Genomic DNA, 24,687 nt, shown 5'->3' with positions numbered 1-24,687 from the left:
TAGGCTTGAATTGGCGAAGTTAGTATTTTGGCGATTTCCGGTTGATAGGTGAGATTTTGATCTGAGGGTCGGAATGGATTCCGAGAGTTGCTGTAGCTTTGTTATGTTATTAGGGATGTGCGTGCAAAATTTCAGGTCATTCGGACGTGGTTGGTTGAGTTTTTGATCGAAAGCGTATTTCGGAAGTTTTTAGAAAACTTAGGCTTGAATTCGTTGTGAATTGATGGATTTGGTGTTGTTCGAGATGTTTTGATGGTTGGAACAAGTTTGAATGAGATTTTAGGACGTATTGGTGCTTTTGGTTGAGGTCCCGGGGGCCTCGGGTGAGTTTCGGATGGTCAACCGGACCATTTTGTGCCTTAAAAGATAGTAGAAATTGCAGGTTTCAGTTGCAGGTATTTTGTTCATTGCGATCACATAGGTGCAATTGCGATCGCGCAGAAGCTTTTGGGGGTAGTCCATTTTTGTTCAATGCGTTCGCATAGGATGTGTTGCGATCGCATAGTTGTAAGGAAATTGTTGATATCGCATGGAATTTGTTGCGCTCGCATAGGGTTAATTTTGGGAGCTGAGTTTTTGTGCTTCGCAATCGCGAAGATTTTCCCGCGATCTCATAGAAGAAAATTAGACTGGAATTTGTTGCGTTCGCAGCACCGCTATTCTCCCTTTGTTTATCAGTCCTGTTTCGTATATTTTAGACCTTGTAGTTGTATTTATACTCTAATATATGCTCGTGACTTGTGACACCCCGGTTTGGGCTGTGTCGGGTTGTACTTCCGCTAATTATTATCATTAAATCATATTTAAACCGCTTATGAATTGTTTAATTATTTTAAAAGGATGAATCGGGTTTAGTTGGCTGGCCTTGTCCCCACGAGAGGCGACATCACGACCGGGTCTGGGTTTGGGTCGTGACATAAGCCTTTAAGGAACATTCAAAATTCGGGTAATGTTTTTTCAAATCTCCATCATCTGATCTCGGTTTTTTATCTCTAAATATAAAACCAAAAGTATTTCCATATGCTTCGAATTGTTCAAATTTATTTTAAAATGAAAAAAAATAGCCTTGTCTGCTACGTATAAAATGTAATCAACTCTAAAGAACTCTTCGAGAGAATTTGAGATTTCATTATCAATATTCTCATCAAACTATTTTCCTATATATCACACGTTTCTTACAAAATTTGGGTTCCCTATTCATTTAAAATGCAATTTCTTTGACAGAAGTCGTAGCAGTTGCCAAACCTTCTTTAATTTTCTATATTTGTAAAAGAAAGAACAGAAAAGCCCCCCCCCCCCGGTCCATATATAGGACGTTATTTCTATTTTCAAATTTACCCCCGCAACTAACGGAACTCCATGTGGGCATCTCATTAAATGATGTGGCGGTATTTCATTTGTCCATGTGTGTCAGTGGGGCTGACATTATATTTGGGTATTGTTCGACCCATTAAACCGATCCGACCCTTTCTTTTTTTATGTGGGTCAGTTTTTTTACCTTATACCCAACGACAAAACATTCATTTTTACCATTTCTCTCATTTCTTCTATCTAAGCCATCAATGGCGATTTTAGGGTTTCGTTAGGGTTCGTGGTTTGGTCCAAACAAGCCTGGCAGTTGGTGTATCAGCACAAACTGCAGCCTGTTAGAGGTGAAAGATTCTGGAAAGTTGAGCCGCACCAAGCCATGGAACCACCACTATTAGCAAAGATGGTTGATAGACCTAAAGTGAAAAGGTCAAGATAGAAGGATGAAGCTAGGAAAAGGCAAGGACAATGGTCAACATCTCGGAAGGGTCTTCAAATGACTTGTGGTTTTTGTGGCAAGCCAAACCATAATAAAAGAAGCTGTCCTTAGCCAATAAGTTATACTTTCAATCTATTGTTTATACTTACAATCTGTTTTTTTACTCACAATATATTTGATTATACAGTCAAAGAAAGTGCAAGACCACATTCAGACAAATGAAGACCAAGAATCAGAATTTTTTATGGTCCCTAATCCAGGTTTTAAAGCACAAGACCAACAAATGCCAAGTCAGGCTAGCCAACCAAGTTAGCTGTCCAGTCAGCAATCCAGTCAGAACACTCATATGCCAACTCAGCAATCCAGTCATGACACTCAGCAACCAAGTCAGCAATCCAGTCTCTACACTCAGATGCCAAGTCAGCACTCCAATCATGACACCCAGGCAACTGAGATGCCAAGTCAAAATATTCATACCAGAAGAAGGCTTAATCAAGCAGACTTTGGTGCAGAAGCTGACCTAGTTTTGAGCCCTAAGGTTGTGTCTGATATTAAGACTAGACTTCAGCGTAGGAATCAACAAAATTCTGGGACTAGGAAGATACCATTCACAGGTGATCACACTGGTAGCTCACAACCAACAAGACTGGCATACTCCCCAAAGAGAACTACCTGGAAGGGGAAGGAGGCAATGACAACAACTCAACTGTTGGGTGTGAAAGAGAAAAAGATTAGCAAATTTAAAGCTATAAGAGGCAAGAGGAGGGGCAAGGGAGAGTAGTGTAGCAAGAAATGATGAATGTAATATACATTAAAACCTTTTTTTTGCATGACTGTTCGAGTACATGATGTTTGTTTATGCTCTAGGTTTTTAGACAAGTAAATGTTGTGACAATGGTACAGGTTTTTGGATCACACATTTACTTGTCTAATAGAAATGTTTTGTTGGGCTTAAATCTTGAAACAATGTATATTTGCTACTCGATTAGTGGCAATGTTCTTCTTGTCTATCTTGCCTATCTATAAGAGATATTTCTATTTGTTATTGTGATTGTCTGTGTATACACAATGTCGTATAAGAGTGAAGAGAATGGTAACAAACTTCATTTCATACCAATAGAGAACCATTACAAATGCAGAATTACAAAATCTGAACCAAATACATAAACATCTGCAAACTTCATATTTCTTTTTTGTAGTTTAACTTCAAACATCTGAACCTAATACATAAATTTCAAACATCTGCAACATAGCATAACTACACTACATCATCTTGAAAACTAGTACCAACATAAAAATAACCCAAGAAAACACAATAAACAACTTCATATTTAGTAGTTTATCCTCCATCCTAGTGATCTTCTCTAATTTTGCTGAATTAATTCCCTCCACCTCTTCCATTATTTTCTCCATTTTCAGTCTTTCAGCAGAAACAACATCTTCCAAGTTAGCCACTATCTTCTTCAGATAATTTCTTTCAACTTCCACCGACTTCAGTAAAGTATTCAAGTTATGGATTAGCATCATCACATGTGGTGGCATCTCTTCATCCCGCCATTTCCACAAACCACACGAAGCTTCCTCGTCAAAACGAGGGCATTTGTAGAATCGGCGAACACCGTTCAATTGAGTCTTAGCAACAAAATGATTTGCAATTAAACCATAACCACAAAGACGCGATGAACCAGAAGAGACAGAATTTTCAGACATTTGAATTTTTTGTTATTCAATAAAGGCGGAACTTTTACAGCCAACCACAAGATTCGAAGGAAAAAGACAAGATGTAATTAGTTGTAAAAGAGAAATTTTGGGAAGAAGAATCGGGTTACCAACCTGATGACCTAGGTTCTAATTGGGGAAGAAGACGAGTAAAAAATGTGGGTATAGGGTTAAAAGAGTGGGTGTAAGGTAAAAGGAATGGGTCGGATCGGTTTAAATACCCAAATATAATCTCAGCCCCACTGACCCACGTGGACAAATGAAATAACTCCACATCATTTACTGAGATGCCCACATGGAATTCCGTTAGTCGTGGGGATAAATTTGAAAATAGAAATAATGTCCTCTATATTTTCAGACGGATAGATGGACGGGGGGCTTTTATAAACCATTTATCATACGATAGGTTAAGCCCTTTTCCGAAGAAAGAAATCAAACATTTCCACTTCATACAACTTTTTTCAAACTTATATATAGTTTATTAGGTGTAACAAAAAATGGGACCCCCACAAATGTGAAGCCTAAAGTAGTTTAACTGCTTTAGGCAGGACCGCCCCTGACCTATAGATCACAGGAAGACAACTTTACTCTGATCCAGTCCCCTTCAAGAGAAGAGTCCGGAACCGAAATATTGTCTTTTTGGTCTCAAAATACTTTTTTATGTGTAAAAAAAAAGTTACCAAAATATATAAATCGCGTTTTAAAAAAATGCGGTTGAAAACCACATTTTATAAAACGCGGTTGAAAACCATGTTTTACCATAATCCTCTTTTTCATTTCAACTCAGTATAAACAGCAAAACTATGGACCTCTTGAAACTGGGTCCCACACATCAATAATAGTATTTTTTACTTCCCCCACATTTAAACTGTCATCGAAAATAGTTTTTTTTACATACTTCTTTGTCATTTCCTCATCATTATCATTTGTAGACATAGTATTTATTATTGCAAATAATTTAACTTGTTATCATATGTTATTTAAGTTTATTTTTCATTAACAAATCGAGATTGCTAAAATTAATTATCGGCTGTGACATGTTAATTTAATCTAATAATGTTTAAAAAAAAAGTATGAATTTAGACATATCTTAAATTATGAATAAAATTCTAGACATAATAATATACAAATATTATACTATTAATGTAGTTTTAGCAATTATAGGAGGCTATTTAATTTTTTCTAGTTCATCAAATATTAGATTTATTTTATATAATTACTTTTCTTTCTCATTTTTAGTGACATAACTTTTTTTATTTGTGTGAAAAAGAATAACGCATTTTTCTTTTTGGGAATCATTCAAATCTAAGTATTTCCATTCTAATGTAGCTGGTAGGGATCCGCTTGATATAAAATTTAAACAAAATATATAAGAACGTGGGGGACTTTAATCATCATATTTATATCAATAATTGTGATATTTTTAATCACTTGTACATAAATGGACGGATGAGGTACCTGTTACTGTAGGTAATTTATCCTATTGCTGTAAAAAAAAATTGCACTATCACTTTGCAGTAGCTAAGCTAAAATAATGTATGTAGGCATATATATGTGTGCTGATGTGTGGGACCCGGTTTCAAGATGAGTCCCCAGTTTTGCTGTTTATACTGAGTTGAAATGAAAAGGAGAATTATGGTAAATCGTGATTTTCAACCGCGTTTTACATATTTTGGTAACTTTTTTTTTACACCTAAAAAAGTATTTTGAGTCCAAAAAGATAATATTTCAGTTCCGGATTCTTAAAAAGAAAGTATGTGTAAAAAACATACAAATGATTAAACAAAAGTTTCCTTGGGATCTGTAAAGTTTGGTTAGCTCAGTTTTAGGAGTACGTAGCGAACTAAATGGAGTAAACTAGTTAGGGAAAATTCAACAGGCTGGTAATGTTTCATCCTAAAAAAAAACCTCACAAACTGCTGCAGCATACAGAATCTGAAATGTCAAATTGATGTCTATTTAAGCATTTATTGTCATTTTATCTCTCACTTATCCTTTACACCTTAACCCCCATTATTTTCGTCCTTTCCCCCACTTAGCTTTCGGACACATGACATGCTTTCTTTTTTCTATTTTTTATAAATTTTCCGAGTAATCTGGGTGTAGTATTCATGAAAAAGAGAACAAGAGGGGCCTTGACTAAAAAGGATTAATTAACAAAGAAATTAGCCTTATCGTATCTTAGCCTAATGTAGGCATCTGAAATTTGTCCACTAACACTTGACATGCTCTAGCTACATTTATATATAGAGATAATATAATTAGCAAAAGGTGTGATAAGATAGTTAAAATTCTTTCCCTTTTAATTAGAAATAGATTCCAACTCTTGAAAATAAAAAGCTTTTGACATGAATAGTTAGCACAAATCGAATTAAGTTAAAAATTTCAGATACTACATGAGTAAAGGAAAAAAAATTTAAGTGTTGATATACAAGTACGTAGGTGCACTTTGACTTAGAAAATTAGTTGTTTTTTTTTCTTTCTAAAACGTTACGCCTTTAGGGGCGCCTTCCTTTTATATAATCCGAGCAAAAAAGCACATAATAGAGGATGACAATACAAAAATAGAGTAGCTTTCTCACCAATATACAAAAAGTACATATCAATGTACGTAAGAAAGTCTACCTATGTATGAAAGGAGCGCTCAGAAAATGCTGTACAGAAAATTACACGGATTCAATAACAAATTTTCTTCTTCCCTTGTGTCTAAATGTAGCCATTTATATCTTATCCATCAGATATGGGCCTATAGCTTGATTGGGAAGATCCTTCCCATTATAAAAGATAGAATTCCCATAAATGATGCTCCATTTAGCCAATGCATCTGCTAATTGATTAACTTCACGATAGCAATGTTGGATGGAAAACTCGCAAGATTGCAAGAGTTGTAGAATATCCTTAATTGTGTCCTGCGTTTGCCAAGTTGGATGGTACATGCCTTTCAACATGTTAACCAAGATCAAAGAGTCACATTCTTAAATCAAATTGCGATATCCCCGGTCGATGCACCATATAACTCCAATCAATGCTGCTTTAGCCTCAGCTAAGTTACTACTACCCCTTCTCAGTGGTTGTGCAAATGCCATAATCAAAATACCATTAGAATTTTTAATGATGCCTCCTGATCCCATTTTCCCTTCTCCATCCCTACTACCATCCGTGTTAAGCTTAAACCAATTTGCAACTGGTTTAATCCATCTAACAATAGCCGTTTCAACAGTAGGAACAAGTGCACAAATTTGTTGGCAAATGACATCCCATTGGTTGCCCTAATCTTTCTACTCTACCAAATATCTATTCGGTGGTTAAAATAGCTGTCAAACGATACACTCTTTCCCCTTTTTTGTTAGCGATCGACCTTTCTTAACTATATATTGACTTTAACTTAGTCCAGGAATAGAGATTTCATCCTAAATTAGGAGAAAAGAACCATATATTCCATTGAGAAATTTTCTTTTTCTTTTTCATTATCCTGCGCTCAGCCCGTTCTTATTTGCTTTGACGATGGATACGTTGACGAGTCATATTCAAGGGGAGGTGCCATGGTGTGTGTTATTCGCAGACGACATAATATTGATCGATGAGACGCGAGGCGGTGTCAATAAAAAGTTTGAGGTTTGGAGACAAACCTTAGAGTCTAAGGGTTCCAAATTTAGCAGGACAAAGACAGAGTACCTAGAGTGCAAGTTCAGCGTAGTGACAGGGAGAGTAGATATAAACGTGAGGCTTGATTCATAAGTCATCCCCAAGAGAGGAAGTTTCAAGTATCTCGGGTCAGTTATCCAAGAGGACAGGGAGATTGATGAGCATGTTACACACCGTATAGAGGCGGGGTGGATGAAATGGAGGCTAGCATCCGGCGTTCTGTGTGACAAGAATGTGCCGCCAAAACTTAAAGGTCAGTTCTACAAGGTGGCGGTTAGACCAGCTATGCTGTATGGGGCAGAATGCTAGCTAGTCAACAACTCCCATATTCAGAAGATGAACGTAACAGAAATGAGGATGTTGCGATGGATGTGCGAGCACACTAGGTTGGATATGATTAGGAATAAGGATATTCGGGAGAAAATGGGCATGGACCCTATGGAGGATATGATATGTGAAGCAAGTCTTAGATGGTTCGAGCATGTGAGAAAGAGAAGCCTACATGCCCCAGTGAGGAGGTGTGAACGGATGGTGCTGGCAGGTAGGAGAAGAGGTAGATGCGGCCTAAGTATTTGGGAGAGTGATCAGGCAGGACATGGTGTGACTTCAGCTTACCGAGGACGTGGCCCTTGATATGAGGGTATGGAGGTCGAAGATTAGAGTAGAAGGGTAATAGGTTGTCGTATTTTTTTTATATGTTCGAGGTTTATTAGGGCTAACTGACAAGTATATTATCTTCGACTCTTAGAGTGCTAGTATTCGGGTTGTTCTAGTACTACTTTCCGCTTCGGTTTTTTATTACCTGTCACGACCCAAAACTCCACCCCGTCGTGATGGCGCCTATCGATGGTACTAGGCTAGCCGACTTTAAGAAAAATACTTCTATATCTCATTAAAAGATAAACCAAAAGTCGTTTTCATAACAGAAATCTCATAAAGAGTTAAACCCAAAATAAAATGAGGAAAAGATAGCCCGACATCGGGGTGTCACTTTCATGAGCGTCTAAACATAACTGATCCAAACATACCACGACTAACAAAGTCTGAAATCCAAATACAACTAAAGGAAAGATAGGGAAGAAGAAAGCAAGGTTGCGAACGCCTGGCAGCTACCTCGCTATCTCCAATAATGAGCTACGAGGACTATCAACACCCTCCGCGACCAACAACTCCTGGATCTGCATACGAGGCGCAGGAAGTAACGTGAGTACACCAACTCAGTAAGTAACAATAATAAATAAGGAATTGAAGATAGTGACGAGCTACACAGTTTTAGTTCATTTTCAGTAATTTCGGAAAGGAAAATAGTCATGCTTCCCAAATTCCGGTAATTCAAGTCAAATCAGTTTGTTTAAGTCAAGTTCAAGTAAAACCAGATAAGAATATCTTTCAACAACTTTCAAAACATGGATATAAGGCAACTGTGTGCATCAATTGTGAGCACGTGATTTTTGCCTCGCTTGAATTATTCCTATAGATTTCTTAGAATTAGAATTTTTCTTTTATTATTTGATTTTTAGGATTTAATTGCATGATTTTGTGTTTGTTTGCATTTTAATTGATATAATTCATAAAAATACAAAAAAATAGCACATTTGCATTTAGGATCTCATTTTTATATTTTTAGTTCTACTACTTAATTAACATCACAAAAAATAAGAGAAAATAACATAAATAGTCCTTTTTGCATTTTTACTTTTAGTTTTCGATTTGTCTTAGTTTTCTTTGAAATTAGGATTTAGTTAATTCTTGAAAACTAATTAGTTTAGTTTTCGAATTAAATCAGGTCTGTTTTAATTTTGTATTTAACAAAATTCAAAACAAAAAAAAAAGAAAAAAATAAAACAAAGAAAGAAAAGAAAAACAAACAAAAGGAAAAGAATTAATTGAAATGAATTAAAGAGAAAAGAGAAACAGGCCAGCCTGCATTGGGCCAGCGTTCAATTTGACCGGCCAGCCCAACTGAGACAACCCTTGAACCAGCCCAATATTACCACCCGGTCCAGCCCCTTTAATAACAAAACGACCCCGTTTCACCTGTTTTTAATCATGACCATTGGATCTCATCAATCCAACGGTACGGAACTAACGAGGTTATTTAATATATAATTGTCTGAATTCCCCCCCCCCCACCCCCTCACTCACCGTCTCTCACACCCCGTCTAACCTCCGATGTAATACCACCGTCTCCCACCGTTCGGCGCCGGCCGAAAATCGCCTCCGCCGGCGGCGATCACCCAATGGCCCCCAAAATTTTACCACAGCCTCCTCTCTTCTTCCTCTTTCCAAATCTAAACCTCTCTCCCTTGAAATCTTACCCAGTCCCTTCGAATATGCAAAACCCTAGCCGCCGCCTCCGCCGTGCACGGCGGCGCCGCCTCCAAACCCAACCAAAATCACACCCCATGGCCTCCTCGACCTCCTCTTCCCGAATCCCAAACCAAAATCCCTCAAATCCAGTTGGAATCCCTCGAATCTTAAATCTAGGGTTTTGTTCAAAGACTGGATCGAAGTTCAAGGGGCTTATCACTGTTCGAATTGGTTCGAAATGATGTTATGTGCCTGTTCTTGGCAAAGAACAAGCATATAACATTATTTGGGGACCAGATTCGAAGTCAATCCAATTAAGGCTTTAAAATCAGTAAGTTTTCTCAATTTTTTTCTTTCCTTCTTTCTTTATTTGTTTTTCTTTCTCTTTGCATAGTAAATTTTCCTTAAAATTGGCTTCCCCTTCATGCTTAATGCTTCCTCCTGTTTAATTGATCTAGGTCTGGATTTTTGCTTGCCAATCTTTTTAGAGTCTTTAATTGTTTTGTTTTCTGTTCGTATTGTTTTTTTACTGATTCAGTTTGTTTATTGTTGTCTGAGAGCATGATTCTGTATTTTTGTTAATTTTGTTCCTGGTTTTCTGTTTAATTCACAGCAATAGCCTGCAATTTTTGTTAATTAGAATTAGATAGATTTGATAGTTCAATTTTAGGGATTTTGTGTTAGTTAGGCCTTGTTTGGTTATAGCTGAATAGTTTCCAGCCCTTGATTGATTAACCATGGTCATTTTGACCGAGTTTAAAAGGGTTGGGGTTAGTTAACCTAGGTTGGTAATTTCAGAACCAATGTATGGGTAGTATAGGTAGTTCAAAATAGAGAATAGTGCAGTAACTGAAATTGGAAACCACTAGAACCTTTTAGATGGGGTTTTAATTTTAAATTCAGGAACTTGGTAGTATAACTTGACCAACAAGTCATGAATTGAAGGACTAAGTAGTTAAAAACTGAAAATAAAAGAGGGACCTAGGGTGTAAAAGGAAATCTGAAAGTTGCCCTAGCCTTTGCCTATAAAAGGGGCAATACCCTTGCCTTGCAATGGAAGTTTTAGAGGTTTTGGAGAGATCTGAAAAATTCAAAAAAAAAAAGTTTCAGAGAGCTACAGATCTGAAATTCAAAAGTTTTAGAAGTTTAGAGAGCTAGAGATCTGAAATTTAAAAGTTTTAGAAGTTGAGAGATCCAAAAATCTGAAAATTCAAAATTCAAATTCAAAAAAACTACTGAAAATTCAAAAAAAATTCCTGTAGAAGTAGAGAGTCTAGATACAAAAACATTAGATCCTAGAAACAAAAATCCTGAAAATTAACACAAAATATAGTCAAGAAATTCCTGCAGATCTACTGTTCTTCAATTGAATTGGTTCATCAAGCCTGGTTTTCAAATTCAGATGAGTTGCTTAGTTGATTGAAGTTATTTTGAAGTTTATTGCATCCTGTCATTGTTTCCTGGGTGTTGGTTTGGAATTGCTGATCTCCTGCTGAAATTGCACCTGTTCCTATACTACTGCCTAGCTGACTTCCATTTCACCTCAATTTTGTGCCAATTTCTAGGTACTCTTTCAGCCTCGAATGACATACGAAATTTGAGTCAAATGTATGATCAAAATTGGAAGAAATGATGAAGTGCAATCTGCTTTTATGAATCTCTTAGTACTCTATTTTAGTTTACAGTTGTGTTTATTTGAACATTACATCCTTTGTATTAATTGGACTGTATGGACTGTTTTTCAGAGTTGTATGAGTATAATGTTAGCTGTAGTCTAGTTAATTTCAGTCTGGCTGTTATGTTAATTTGAGGTTTAAGCTTAGACTAAAAGTGTTGTTTAGAAGCGGAGTCCAAAATTAACATGTATGCTTATACTGATATGAAACCAAACAGGTCCTGTAGCTCGAATGTGCTATTTGCCCTAGTTTACTCACCATGTGCCCTGTTGAAAAAGTGAAATTCAAAATAGTTCATTTACAATTCAAAAACAGTAGGATATTTCAGATTTATATTGTATTACATGTTAGTTTGTAAGTTCATGAATCGTTAGCTCAGAAATGAATTTGTGAAACTGAGAGTTTCAGTAGTTACTTCCAGTTCCCAGTCCATGAGTAAGTTTGTTTTAAGGTGTATTAGTCGAAATTAAAAGGCTGTTAAAATTTCAGGTTGAGTATATTAGTTATCAATATGCAAATAAGTTGAAACTGTGCATGACATTTGAATTGAAAGTTAGTGGGTCTCTAATTGGAATAATTTGTTCATTCGTTCATAAAGTTGTTAGCAGGCCCAAACTGAAATCAATATTGGATGTGGGCTTGTTCATGAGACAAAGCTGGACAGCTTTATGTAAATGAGATTTGGGCCTAATTATTTAATAAGACGCCCAAACATTACCAGCCCTTTTGAATTGGTTCATTTTTTTGTTGAATGTTGGACTGATCAGAAATTTGATTTTGGTCCTAATTTCTGGCTTGCCTTCGTTTGGGTCTTGTGTTGAGGCCCAACATGAGACAGCCTCTTATAAAAGCTGACCACATTTTCCGCACTCCTGGGTGTCACACCTCCTTTTTTACACATCTACCCCGAAGGATAATGTATAAGGGAGTTTTTCCATTTAAAGTGACATTATTCGAAATGGGATTATTTATTTATTTTTAGAGTCGCCACTCGGGAAAGGATGGGCTTTTGGTGTCCCGAGTCACCGGTTTAATTTAAATCCCAAATCGAGGAAAAATTTCGACTTCCCAATTGGAGTCTGCGAACCAGAAATTCTGTGTAAGGAATTCTGTTGACCCGAGGGAAGGTGTCAGGCACCCTCAGATCCCGTGGTTCTAGCACGGTCGCTTGAATTATTATAAATGGCTAAAAATCTGGTTTTATTCATATTCCAACCTATAATGCAATTTTTTAAGATTATTTACCGCTTTTAGTTATTTTTACGAAAGTGAACGCTGTTTAAGAGCGTGTTTTCGGATCACGTCACATGAAATGCACCCGGATCCGTGACACCTCTTATTCAACGTTTTGGGATTTGGATTTGGGTTGCATGAAATGCACACCCGAGTTTAGGAAGGTAAAATTATTAAATAACACGCCTAAAGCAACTAGTGTGTTGGTGTCTTTGCGGGAGACCATGGAAATTTGCTAAATGGCTCACCCGATTTCTAAAATATTTTAACATAGTATTTAATGAGGGCCCCGCAATTTGTATGTTTTATGCGGCGAGGCTCATCTCATGTTTTATTTAAAGGGTATTCTAAAGAAACTATGATTTTCTATTACAGTATTGTCTCTAAAAAGGGCCCTAATTAATTTGCATTTATAAATTCGGGTCTCAAGTTCAAGTTCGAATTCAAACAAAAGGAAGGGCCCTCTTAATTTGAACCCGCTACTTAACTCGGAACCCTACATTTATATTGTAAATTAATACCCCCATATCCCTAATGTGATTTAATAGACTCTTCGTGTCTATCGTTTGAGCTGTGAACTTCGGGCCCGGGTCCATGGCAATAGTAATCTGTAATGGAGCTTGCCTTGGGCTTCTGGGCATTGGCCCAAGGCTTATTTTCAGGAATTGGTTGATAGAGTCCGATTTTCAGTATTTNATAGTTCATTTACAATTCAAAAACAGTAGGATATTTCAGATTTATATTGTATTACATGTTAGTTTGTAAGTTCATGAATCGTTAGCTCAGAAATGAATATGTGAAACTGAGAGTTTCAGTAGTTACTTCCAGTTCCCAGTCCATGAGTAAGTTTGTTTTAAGGTGTATTAGTCGAAATTAAAAGGTTGTTAAAATTTCAGGTTGAGTATATTAGTTATCAATATGCAAATAAGTTGAAACTGTGCATGACATTTGAATTGAAAGTTAGTGGGTCTCTAATTGGAACAATTTGTTCATTCGTTCATAAAGTTGTTAGCAGGCCCAAATTGAAATCAATATTGGATGTGGGCTTGTTCATGAGACAAAGCTGGACAGCTTTATGTAAATGAGATTTGGGCCTAATTATTTAATAAGACGCCCAAACATTACCAGCCCTTTTGAATTGGTTCATTTTTTTTTGTTGAATGTTGGACTGATCAGAAATTTGATTTTGGTCCTAATTTCTGGCTTGCCTTCGTTTGGGGCTTGTGTTGAGGCCCAACACGAGACAGCCTCTTATAAAAGCTGACCACATTTTCCGCACTCCTGGGCTAGTTTTTCGAAGCCCAATATGCTGAGGGCCTGAATTCATTTTAAGGTTATTGGTTTAATTTTGTAGTGCAAGATTGGGCCTTCCAAGTTAAGTAGCAAACTTGAATTAAGGGGTTTTTCAATAATGGAGATCCCCTTGTTTAAGTTCGGACTTGATCTTGAGGCCCGAATTTCCTTGAATGCTTTTAATAGTTAATTCTTAGTTCTAACTAATTAGGTTTTTTTTGAGAGACAATCCTTAATATTAATTATAGTTCATTTTAGGATGGCCTTTAAAATAAATCGAGGTGCGCCGCGCCAAACAAAATTCATAAATCGCGTGGCCCTCTTTAAATACTTACATTAAAATACTTAAAAATCGGGACGTGCCATTTAGCGAATTTTCATGGCCTTCCGCAAAGTTATCAACACGTTAGCTGCTTTAGGCGCGCATTTTAATAAATCCACCTTCTTAAACTCGGGTGAGCATTTCATGTGACCCAAATCCAAATCCTTAAACGTTGAATAAAATGTGTTTCGAATCCGGGTGCATTTCATGTGACGTGATCCAAAAACACGTTTTAAATGACGGTCAACCTTCCTTAAAAGTCAATTAAAAGCGGTAAATAATTTTAAATTGCACTATAGGATGAACATGTTTTAAAATCAGATATTAGGCCAATTATGATAGTTTAAGCGACCGTGCTAGAACCACGGGATTCGGGGGTGCCTAACATTTTCCCTCGGGTCAACAGAATTCCTTAGTCAGAATTTATGGTTCGCAGACTTCATTTAGAAAGTCGAAATTTCCTCGATTTGGGATTCAAGATAAATCGGTAACTTGGACACCCAAAGCCAAACCTATTCCAAGTGGTGACTCTGATCATTAAATAATCCCATTTCGAATAATGTCACTTTAATTGGAAAAACTCCCTTATACACTATCCTTCGGGGGTATGTGTGTAAAAAAGGAGGTGTGACACCTATGGTTATGATCCCGCTACGCTGGGGACCAGCAATGATGAAGAGGACTTGGACGGGCTTGCATCTTATGCTTGGTATGACGATGAGTATGTTGTTGGCGCGAGCGAAGTTGGAGATGGTGCCGGGCGGTGAAGGTGGCGATGGCGCAGGCGGAGATGATGCAGTGTGATTTTCTTGTACTTAGTTTTTTGTTCTTTTCTTTCTTTTTTCTTCTTCTCTTTTTTTTTGGTGGGGGCGTCTTTTTGGACCTTTGTAAGATGCTTTATTGTTTTGAATGGAATGACTATGACTCTTTGTTGTATGTTCTTGGCTTTTTTCGCTTTTCTTCGAATGTTTTTCCTTTGAAGAAGTTCTTGACTCTTAGTTGATTCGAACGAGGTCGAATGTTAATTAATTCGAGTGAAGTCAAACGCTAGTTGATTCGAATGAGGTCGAGTGTTAATAAATTCAAACGACGTCGAATGTTAAATAATTCGAGGGAAGTCGAATGTGAGTCGATTCGAGCGAGGTCAAATGTTGACCCTTAGTTGATTCGAATGAGGTCGAATGTTAATAAATCCGAATGAAGTCGAATGTTAAATAATTCGAACGAAGTCGAATGCGAGTCTATTCAAGCGAGGTCGAACGTTGACCCTTAGTTGATTCGAGCGAGGTCGAATATTAATAAATTCGAATGAAGACGAATGTTGAATAATTCGAATGAAGTCGAACGTAAGTCGATTCGAGCGATGTCGAATGTTGACCCTTAAGTGATTTGAACGAGGTGAATGTTAACAAATTCGAATGAAGTCGAACGTTAAATAATACGAACAAAGTCGAATGTGAGTCGATTCAAGCGAGGTTGAATGTATGCATACATAGGAGAAGTCCCAGTCTATCTAGTCCCTTCATTGGTCGACCTGGAAAAGTAGTTGAGAGGTCAAGCGATGAACTTATACTTACCTTCGGGACGCTCTCTTCTTCGTCTCGTTAAAGACCTCCTCGAGAAAACCCAATTGGGGCAAAACTCGGGTAAGGGAAAAAAGAGTACGACTCAGGAGACGTCTATCCTTAGAAGTTGAAATATTTGAGGTGGGCGACGTTCCAATTATTTGGTAGTAGTTTTCCCTCCATTGTTTCTAGCTAGAACGACCCTTTGCTTACTGCCGCCGTGATTTTGTATGGGTCACCCCAATTGGTTCCCAGTTTTCTTTCTCGTGAGTCTTTGCTTGTTTGTGTTTTGGCTTTGACTACATAGTCCCCGACTTTGAGTGGCCTGATCTTGGATTTTTGTTGTAGTACCGCTCTGCCTGTTGTTTTTTAGCTATCATTCTTATGTAGGCCATGTCTCTCCGCTCTTCGGCTTCGTCGAGATCTTGCCTTCTGCTTTCATCATTGCTTGGCCCGCTCTCGTTTGAATACCTTAGGCTTGGTTCACCGACTTCGACCGGTATTACTGCATCTGTCCCATAGACTAGTGAATATGGTGATTCTTCTGTGCTCGTTTTCGGCGTAGTGCGATATGCCCATAGCACTTCCGGCAGTAGTTCCAGCCACAGTCCCTTGGCATTCTCGAGTTTCTTTTTCATGATGTTCAATATTGTTTTGTTGGAGGATTCTGCCTGACCGTTGCATGCGGGATGATATGTCGTGGAGAGTATTCTTTTGATGTGCCATTTTTCGAAGAACTTGGCGGTCTTTTTCCGGTGAACTGGGGACCGTTGTCGCAACTGATTTCTTTGGGGATGCCAAAGTGGCATATGATGTTTATCCATATGAATGTGATTACTTTTTGCTCGCGTATTTGAGCGAATGCACCTGCTTCAAACCACTTGGAGAAATAGTCAATTAAAACTAAAAGAAATCGTACATTACCTCGTCCCGTGGGAGGGGTCCGACGATGTCCATTCCACATTGGATGAACGGCCAGAGAGATGTGACTGAATGAAGGTGCTCGCCCGCTTGGTGAATCATGGGGGGCGTATTTTTGGCATTGTTTGCACTTTTCGACAAAGTCGGCGGACTCCTTTTTCATCATCAGCCAATAGTAGTATGTCCGTATGAGGCATCTGGCAAGAGCTCGGTTGCCAGTGTGAGCTTTGCAATGGCCTTCGTGTACTTCTTCGAGGATGCGCCGCATTTGATTTGGTCAAAGCACTTTGCTAGGGGACCCCAAACATTCTTTTGTACAAGTCATTATTGACAATGATGTACCCGTCCGCCTGTATTCGATGTTTCTTGGCTTCTTTTTTATCGGGTGGGAGCACTCCGTCCTGCAAGTATGAGATAATACGATTGGGCCAGTCCCAAGCTAGGTTTATAGATCGTACCTCAATTTGATCTATTGATGAATGAGGGAGAGTGACCACGTCCCCCTCTCCGGTTATGCTTTTGGTGGCCGCTGCCAGTTTGGCGAGGCCATCCGCTTCGATGTTCTACACTCGGGGTATTTGGTCGAGCTGGCATTTGCTGAACTTGGGTAGTAGTTTGCAAATTTTGGCATGGTATTTCTGTAACCGCTGCTCCTTAATTTGGAAAGTCCCTATGACTTGGTTGATGACGAGTTGCGAGTCGCATCGAATGATGACTTGTTGTGCTCCGTACTTGAGTTCCAACTTTAACCCTGTAATCACGGCCTCGTACTCGGCCTGGTTGTTAGTCATATCAGGGCATCATATGGACTGGTGAACTATTTCGCCTGTTGGGACCTGGAGCACGAGTGCCAGTCCCGATCCGATGCATTAGAAGCGCCATCGGTATACAAAACCCATTGGTTGAGTATTTTGGCGAAAGTACCGATGGTTTCCTTTCGAATCGGACATTATCATCGCATTGAAGTCGGCGACGAAGTCGGCAAGAACTGTTCGTCGCCGACTTGTGAATTTATTGCTGTTCGCGGCTGATAGGTTATATTGTGCTTGCTCAGCTCTATGGCCCACTTGGCCAATATGCCCGACAATTCGGGTTTGTGCAGGATACTAAAAGTCATGACCACCGAGATGGGGTGGCACTGGAAATAAGGTCTAAGCTTTTGTGAAGCTACGACTGGGGCCAGAGCTAACTTCTCGAGGTGGGGGTACCTCATTTCAGCGTCGATCAAAGTTTTTCTAATGTAATAGATCGGAGATTTCGTACCTTTATTTTCTAATACCAGGACTGCACTTACTATGACATCGGACACGACCAAATAGACAAAGAGGCACTCTCCGGGTTCTGCCTTAGCGAGCAACGGTGGCGAAGACAGGTAGGCCTTTAGTTATTTTAAGGCGTTGACGCACTCGGAATTCCATTGGAGTCCGTTATCTTTTTTGAGTACGCCAAAAAATTCGTGGCACCTATCGGAGGACCGCAAGATGAACCTTGGCAGGTCAGTTATCCGACCGGTCAGCTTTTGCACTTGCTTTTTGCTGGTTAGATTTTACAGGATTCCTTCTATGGCCTTGATTTGGTAGGAATTGACCTCGATGCCTTGTTGTGATACCAAGAAGCCGAGGAATTTTCCAGATGTCATGCCGAAAGCACATTTTTCGGGGTTTAATTTCATGCCATACCTTTTGAGTATGTCAAAGGCTCCTCTCAGGTGGTCGATATTGTCTTCCTTTCTTTTTGACTTGACCAACATGTCGTCTATATATACTTCCATGGTCTTGCCGAGTTCATCTTTGAACACTTTGATCACTAGCTTCTGTTACATCGCCCACGCATTTTTTAAACCGAACGACATCGCCGTGTAGAAGTTTGTCCCCTGGTGGGTGATGAAGGTGGTCGTCTACTGGTCCTCCTCCTCCATGAGGATTTGGTTGCAGCCCGAGTAGGTGTCAAAGAAGCTCATCAGTTCGTGCCCGGCTGTAGCGTTGATGAGTTGGTCGATAATGGGGCAGCGGGAACGAGTCTTTTGGGCAAGCTTTGTTCAGATATGTGAAGTCTACGGACATTCGCCACTTACCATTTTTCTTTTTCACCATGACCACATTGGCGACCCACTAAGGGTACTTCAATTCTCTGATAGAACCGTTTACTAACAATTTTTCGACTTCCTCATGAACAACGTCATTTATTGCAGAGTCGAACTTTCGCCTAACCTGCCTTACTAGGGGTAAAATTGGTCGATGTTCAACTTGTGAGTTTCTATCTCCTTCCGGATACCTGGCATGTCTGCACGGGAAAAAGAAAATAGGTCTACGTTACTTCTTAAGAATTGGTGAAATTTACCTGGATCTTAGAGCTTATGGCCGATGAAAGCTTTCTTGTTGTTGTCGTCGTCGTCTAATTGGACGGGGTTGAGGTCCTCTATGGTTGACCCTGTGGCATATATGATTTCAGGGTGTCTGATGACGTCTTTCCTTTCATCGCCGTCTGACCTTGACTTTGTTAATTGTTATGCTATCTCGGCCTTTCCTTTCAATTGTTGGGTGTATGCGCAGTCTTGGGCGATGCAGTAGCATTCTTGAGCCGTGTGTTGCTCTCCCCGTATGCAGAATACTCCCCAGGGGGTGGGAAATTTAATGACTTGGTTTAAGCTAGAGGGGAAGATTTTCATGGCATGTATCCGCCGTCGGTCTATGATGGCATTGTACGCCATATCCCGGTCCATGATGTGGAACATGGTCTCCAAAGTGACACCGCCGACCAGGACAGGCAGTGGGATTTCTCCAGATGTCCACTCAACTGCATTGTTAAAACTTGTTAGCGTGATGCAACGTGGCACTATCTTGTCCTCGAGCTTTATTTGGGTGAGAACTCGAGGATGGATGATGCATGCGCTGCTTCCATCATCGACCATAATACGTCTTACATCAGTATCAAAAACACGTAAAGTAATGACAAGGGCGTCATAATGAGGGAAGACCAAACCGTGGGTATCTGACTTATCTAAGATGATAATTTCTTCGAGTTTGTCATAACGTTCGTGGGTGATCGACCGCTTGAGTTTGTGAGTGGTGGTGAACTTCACGCTGTTGATAGATGCGTCGTGGCCTCCTCCGATGATCATTTGAATGGTCCGAACTGGGGAATGTAGTTTGGGCGGACCCTGGATTTGTTCTCGCCCTCGGGTGAAGTTGGCCCTACCACGATCGCTCATCAACTCTTTCAGGTGCCATTGGTGAAGCATGTTCACGACCCCTTGTCTAAGGGCGATGCAGTCCTCGGTTCTATGACCCCGTTCCTGATGGAATTCACAGAGGGCATTTGACTTTCTGGTGCTCGGGTCGGATTTCATCTTCTGTGGCCGTTTTACTTTTGGGTCGAGCTTCTCCAGTGCGTAGACTATTTCTGAGGGGGAAACACAAAAATTGTGAGCTGATAATAAGGGGGCATACCTCTTTCATTTCGGTGAATTCATGTTCGCGGCCTGGATGGACCTTCAACATGGCGTAGAAGCGGCATGAAGGTGCCTCTGACATAAGGCTGATGTCTTTCTCGATTAGGTCGGGATCCTGCTAGATCCCTCTTGCTGTTCTTCGGTTTTCCTAGACTCCATTTGGACCGAGGTCAGATGTTAGGTAGGTCCGTTGAGATCATCCTCGTCGGCTCTTTCCTCGACATAATAGGCGTTATGTATCTCGTCCCAAGTTGTTGGAGGGTATTTCATGAGTCCGCTCAGCAACCTTTTGGTCGCCCGCGATCCACTTCTACTTAGCTCATTCTGGAAAGCGGCTACCTCCATTCCTTCAGATATATTCGGAAGGGTCATTCTTACACGGTTGAACTGGGCGAGGAAGTCCCTGAGCCCTTCGCCAGGTGATTGCTTAATGGAGAATATGTCGTTCACCCTCGCCTCTGCTTTTTTGGCCCCGGCATGGGTGGTGACGAACTTGTCTGCCATTTCCTCGAACGTTTCTATGGAGCGTGCAGGTAACTGAGAGTACCAAGTCAGGGTTCCGCCGGTTATGGTCTCTCCAAACTTCTTTAGCAATATGAATGATACTTGTTCTTTTGTGAGGTCGTTGCCTTTCATTATAGTGACATAGTGGGTCACATGATCTTCCGGGTCCATCGTGCCGCCATATATTTCATGTATGGTGGAATTTTGAAGGTTTTTGGTATGGCATGTGGTGCAGCTTCGTCGCTATATGGCTGGTCGACAAACTGGCTGGCGTCTCTTATTGGCAGAAGTTTTGGGGCACCTGGTATTTTGTCTACCCTTTCTTGGTGCTCTTTCATTTGGCTACGGAGCATTTTGTTCTCGTTCTCCATCTCCTCCATTTTCCTCAAAATGGCTATGAGGGTGTCATTACCTACATCACTAACATTGTGAGTAATGCCTGATGCAGGGGGAACGTGTTGTTCGTCAGCTGCTGATGCGACACCAGCTCTTGTTTTTTCCATATTCGACCTCCGAGCGGGCTTGTCTAGGAAGCTGGTTAGCGTATTTGTCAACCATGCCTCAAGTAGCTTTTTCACTACTGGTGTTTCTTTTGTCGTGGACGTAGAGGCACCCTTTCCGTGCGAGGTCGTGACGCTGTCGGGAGGTGGAGGCAAGCTGTTTCGCCTGGGAGAGGTGTTTGGTGTTATGTCTTCACCCTCAGCTTCGTCTACTTTGTTAATGGTGTTGAGGAGATTGGCGGTGAGATCGGCTATCGCCTTTCTCTTTTCCTCTCTGTTGCCTGCCATGTCAGATTTGTGCAAACAAGGAAATACGAGATTTTGCAAAGTTTATGCGTTCTTTTTTTAGATCTAGAAGAAACTAAAATTTTCACTAGAAAATCGCCACAGACAGGCGCCAAATTGTTTGACCAAAAAGTGGTAAACCTTTTTGTTAAACTAATTAAATAAATGATAATGGGTAAATTCTAGTTAACTATACTAAATCCTAGATCCAAGATTGACGGATTATCAATAATATAAAAACCGCATTCAAGGCTATTAAATACCAAGGGTTGTTTGATGATATTGTTATGAATGAATGAGGGGGTAATGACAAGCAATAAATATGATAAATGGCAATAAATATAAATAGAGTGAATGATTCACCCAAATATTCAATGAGGTGGATGATTCTCTATCTGACAATGATGTAAAGCAATCAAACGGGGGAATATAGAAAGCTTTCTCGGATATTATGTGATAAAGCTTGGGACAAACAACAAATCGAATCTTTTGCAAAGATAATGTTTGTAGTTACTTGAGAGTCAACTTTTCTAGAGAGAGCTTATCATATAGAATATTACATGTCCCTCAACTGCTCAGCTCGCCAATATATTATTCTTTAAGCGTGACCTCAACCTAGTCAATTCTTGGTAATCTCGCAAACAAAATTACTTTGATCGGATTTTGGCCCGTACAGTTACTTTGACAGTGAAGTTGTGAAATTTGGTAAAGACATTGTCATTCATCAACACGACTGAAAATGCTCATTATCCACCGTTGTAATGGACGCTTTATCCCACTGTTGAATTGCAAGTAGCAATTCCAATCGATTGGATCAAACCTTATATGTTCTTGAATCCACTAGCTCAGCCACATCTCATCAGTACTTGAGTCTCCAGCTCCGCTCTCCACGACATTTTCCACCACCACCCGTGGCGGCGATTCTTGATTGAACGTTCTCAAATTCAGATATCCGGCAAGGGATTTGGATCCCACCCGAATGATCATACCCATAAACCATCTCTGCCTCCCTCAACAACTCAGCAAACAACGGGTGATTAAAGTATATCACTGGCACCACAACTCTACACGTATCATCTCCCTTCTCTCCAACGTACACAACCAAGTGTCCCTTCGGTACACTCACTTTCTTCGACTCTATCTGTTCTTGCCCGACCCGGAAAAAACCCGAATTGGGTTTGGCAAAACAGAGACTTGTTACTCCGTGTTTTAGTAAGCGTAGACACTTACTCAGCTTCGAAATGGCTCTGCTGGCACATCCCTGTGACTTCACCCGCTTGTATCCTACTCCTCCTTTTGTTTTCTGGTTAATAAACCAGCTGAAAACTCTCACTAACTTTTTCCCAAGTCTGAAACCTCTTACTTTCTTCATAATTCAAAGTTGTCTAAACTTTATCTCACGAAACAAATACTTACTACGTACGTAGTAGTTTTTTTATATATATAGGAAAAATGGGTTATCACACAAAATATCAGGAAGTAAATCCCACTGTTAAAAGAGATTTTTGTTCTTGGTCTGAGAAGTTGGCAGTACTGTTGTTTTTACACAAAGCTGTAATAGAGATATGTAACAAGTCATCAAACTTGGTGGAAGAATATTTAGTGTTGAGTGTGTATATATGCAGAGATTGAGAGTAGGGGTGGGGTGGGATATGGGGGGATGGGGTGAGGGAAATGGTCGGCACATACGATGAGAAATGATCAGAAATTGTTGGGACTTAATTTGAGAAATAAATATTTGAGGGACAAGGAAGAAGGGTGATCAGCTGAATAGTCGCTGTGATCCTTCCCGGCTGTATGGAGTTTCAGGGGTCATGCGTAAAATCCCAAACAATGTACAAATTTTAAAAAAAGAAGAGGAACTTGGAGTAATAATATAACTATTTCTACTTCACTATTGTAATACTTTAATGACCAGATATACTAATCTAGGATTTAAACTTTACTCCATCCGTCTCATAGTATGGTGATTACTAAAAATAGTTGTTTCGAATTATTTGTCATTTTAGGAGTTAAAGACAAAATTGATTATTTTTTAATAATAGTAGTTATTCTTAAAGATCGAAATAACACATAAATAGAATAAATATTCAATGAAAAGAGATTACTTAAGATATAAATAAGGGTAGAATAGTCAACTCCCCTTCCTAATTATTCCCTCTGTTCCAGTTTATGTGAACCTATTTTATTTTTGGTTCGTTCCAAAAAGAATGACCCCTTTCTAAATTTGGAAACAACTTAGCTTAAATTTGTAGTTCTACCCTTAATGAGAAGCTTCTATTACCACACAAATACTTTGGACCCCCTTTTTGACTTGTTTAGAACCAGAAACTCCAAAAGTCGTTATTTTTTCTTAAACTCCGTGCCCAATCAAACAGGTTCACATAAATTAGAACGGAGGAATTAATATTTTTTAAAGGGCGTACGGTACATAATATGAGACATGGAGTATGAATTTAATGTCAACATTTATTGTATTTGTACTACTTTAATGGATCATATACCCATAGCTTATTCACTAGATTCGCCCTGATTGTTGTAGAGGATTAATAATGATGAAACCTTTTAATTCCATCTTCATCTATAGTGCTTATCCATTTGGCTATTCACCAAAAATTAGTTAAATATCAAATTGAGAAGGAATACACCTTCCGTCATTACAAAACCGTGTTTGATCCAAATTGTGTCCTACCAAAAGATTTGAAAGAACGAAAAAGCATCCTATTCATTGGAATACACCAAAATACTGTGTTGGTAACACACATGGAATGCTGGAATTTGGACTATAAAAGATCTGAATCCCCTATACAAAATATCAAAGATGGGGTACTTCCAGTTAGGCAGAGACACATGGCCACTAATCTACAACAACATTAGATAAATGTTTATCTCGTTTTGGCATTTTTGCGTAGGTCCTCAACTTTGTCGTCGTACTACATGATGTTTACCTCACAACACTTATTTCCTTAAATTCCTTTTTTCCCCTTTGGAATAACGAAACAAATTGACTTAGCTTTATTTCACTACTGATATAGACGAGGCAGTAGTTTTGGGCAGCTGAACTAAAGATGAAGTGATGACTCATGAAGAACATAACTACACAGGGAAGAGAAACGTCAGAGTTCTCAATATCCAACTAATAATTGCCTGAGTAAGGCCAAAAAGACAACGGAAAGATAATGCTGGCCTTTGTTTTGAAGATTGACAAAGGAAGCTCAGGTATGAATCAGGTTCATTTTTTGTATGCATAGATACGGGTAAATTCGAGTATGTGGGGTGCACGTAAAGGAGATAAACTTAACTTGGCATAATTAATATCTCCTGATCGAAAAAGTTGTATAATTGATAAGGAGAAAGACTCCTTACTCGAAGAGAACATTATCCAAAATAAGGAAGGAGTTAGAAGTTGAGATCAACGACAACTCTTCCACCAAGGAAGAGTAGCATTAGAACTCCAGTTATTTCTTCATCTACTAACTCTATATATTGCAGGATGTTCTCATTTTACAGGGATGC

At 39.3% G+C, this 24,687-nt stretch overlaps 2 protein-coding genes across 2 annotated transcripts; both read right to left on the bottom strand.

The window, feature by feature from the left end:
- Positions 1-18,937: 18,937 nt before the first annotated feature.
- LOC109211523 lies at positions 18,938-19,780 on the bottom strand. Its single transcript, XM_019375061.1, has one exon. It carries the CDS (start codon positions 19,778-19,780, stop codon positions 18,938-18,940), a length of 843 nt encoding a protein of 280 aa, XP_019230606.1.
- Positions 19,781-22,030: 2,250 nt separating this feature from the next.
- LOC109211522 (auxin-responsive protein SAUR36-like) lies at positions 22,031-22,543 on the bottom strand. The gene has a single exon (XM_019375060.1). It carries the CDS (start codon positions 22,541-22,543, stop codon positions 22,031-22,033), a length of 513 nt encoding a protein of 170 aa, XP_019230605.1.
- Between the last annotated feature and the right edge of the window lie 2,144 nt (positions 22,544-24,687).

Source organism: Nicotiana attenuata, unplaced genomic scaffold, assembly GCF_001879085.1.
Source record: "Nicotiana attenuata strain UT unplaced genomic scaffold, NIATTr2, whole genome shotgun sequence".
Classification (NCBI taxonomy): domain Eukaryota; kingdom Viridiplantae; phylum Streptophyta; class Magnoliopsida; order Solanales; family Solanaceae; genus Nicotiana; species Nicotiana attenuata.
This window is presented reverse-complemented; position numbering and strand designations above follow the sequence as displayed.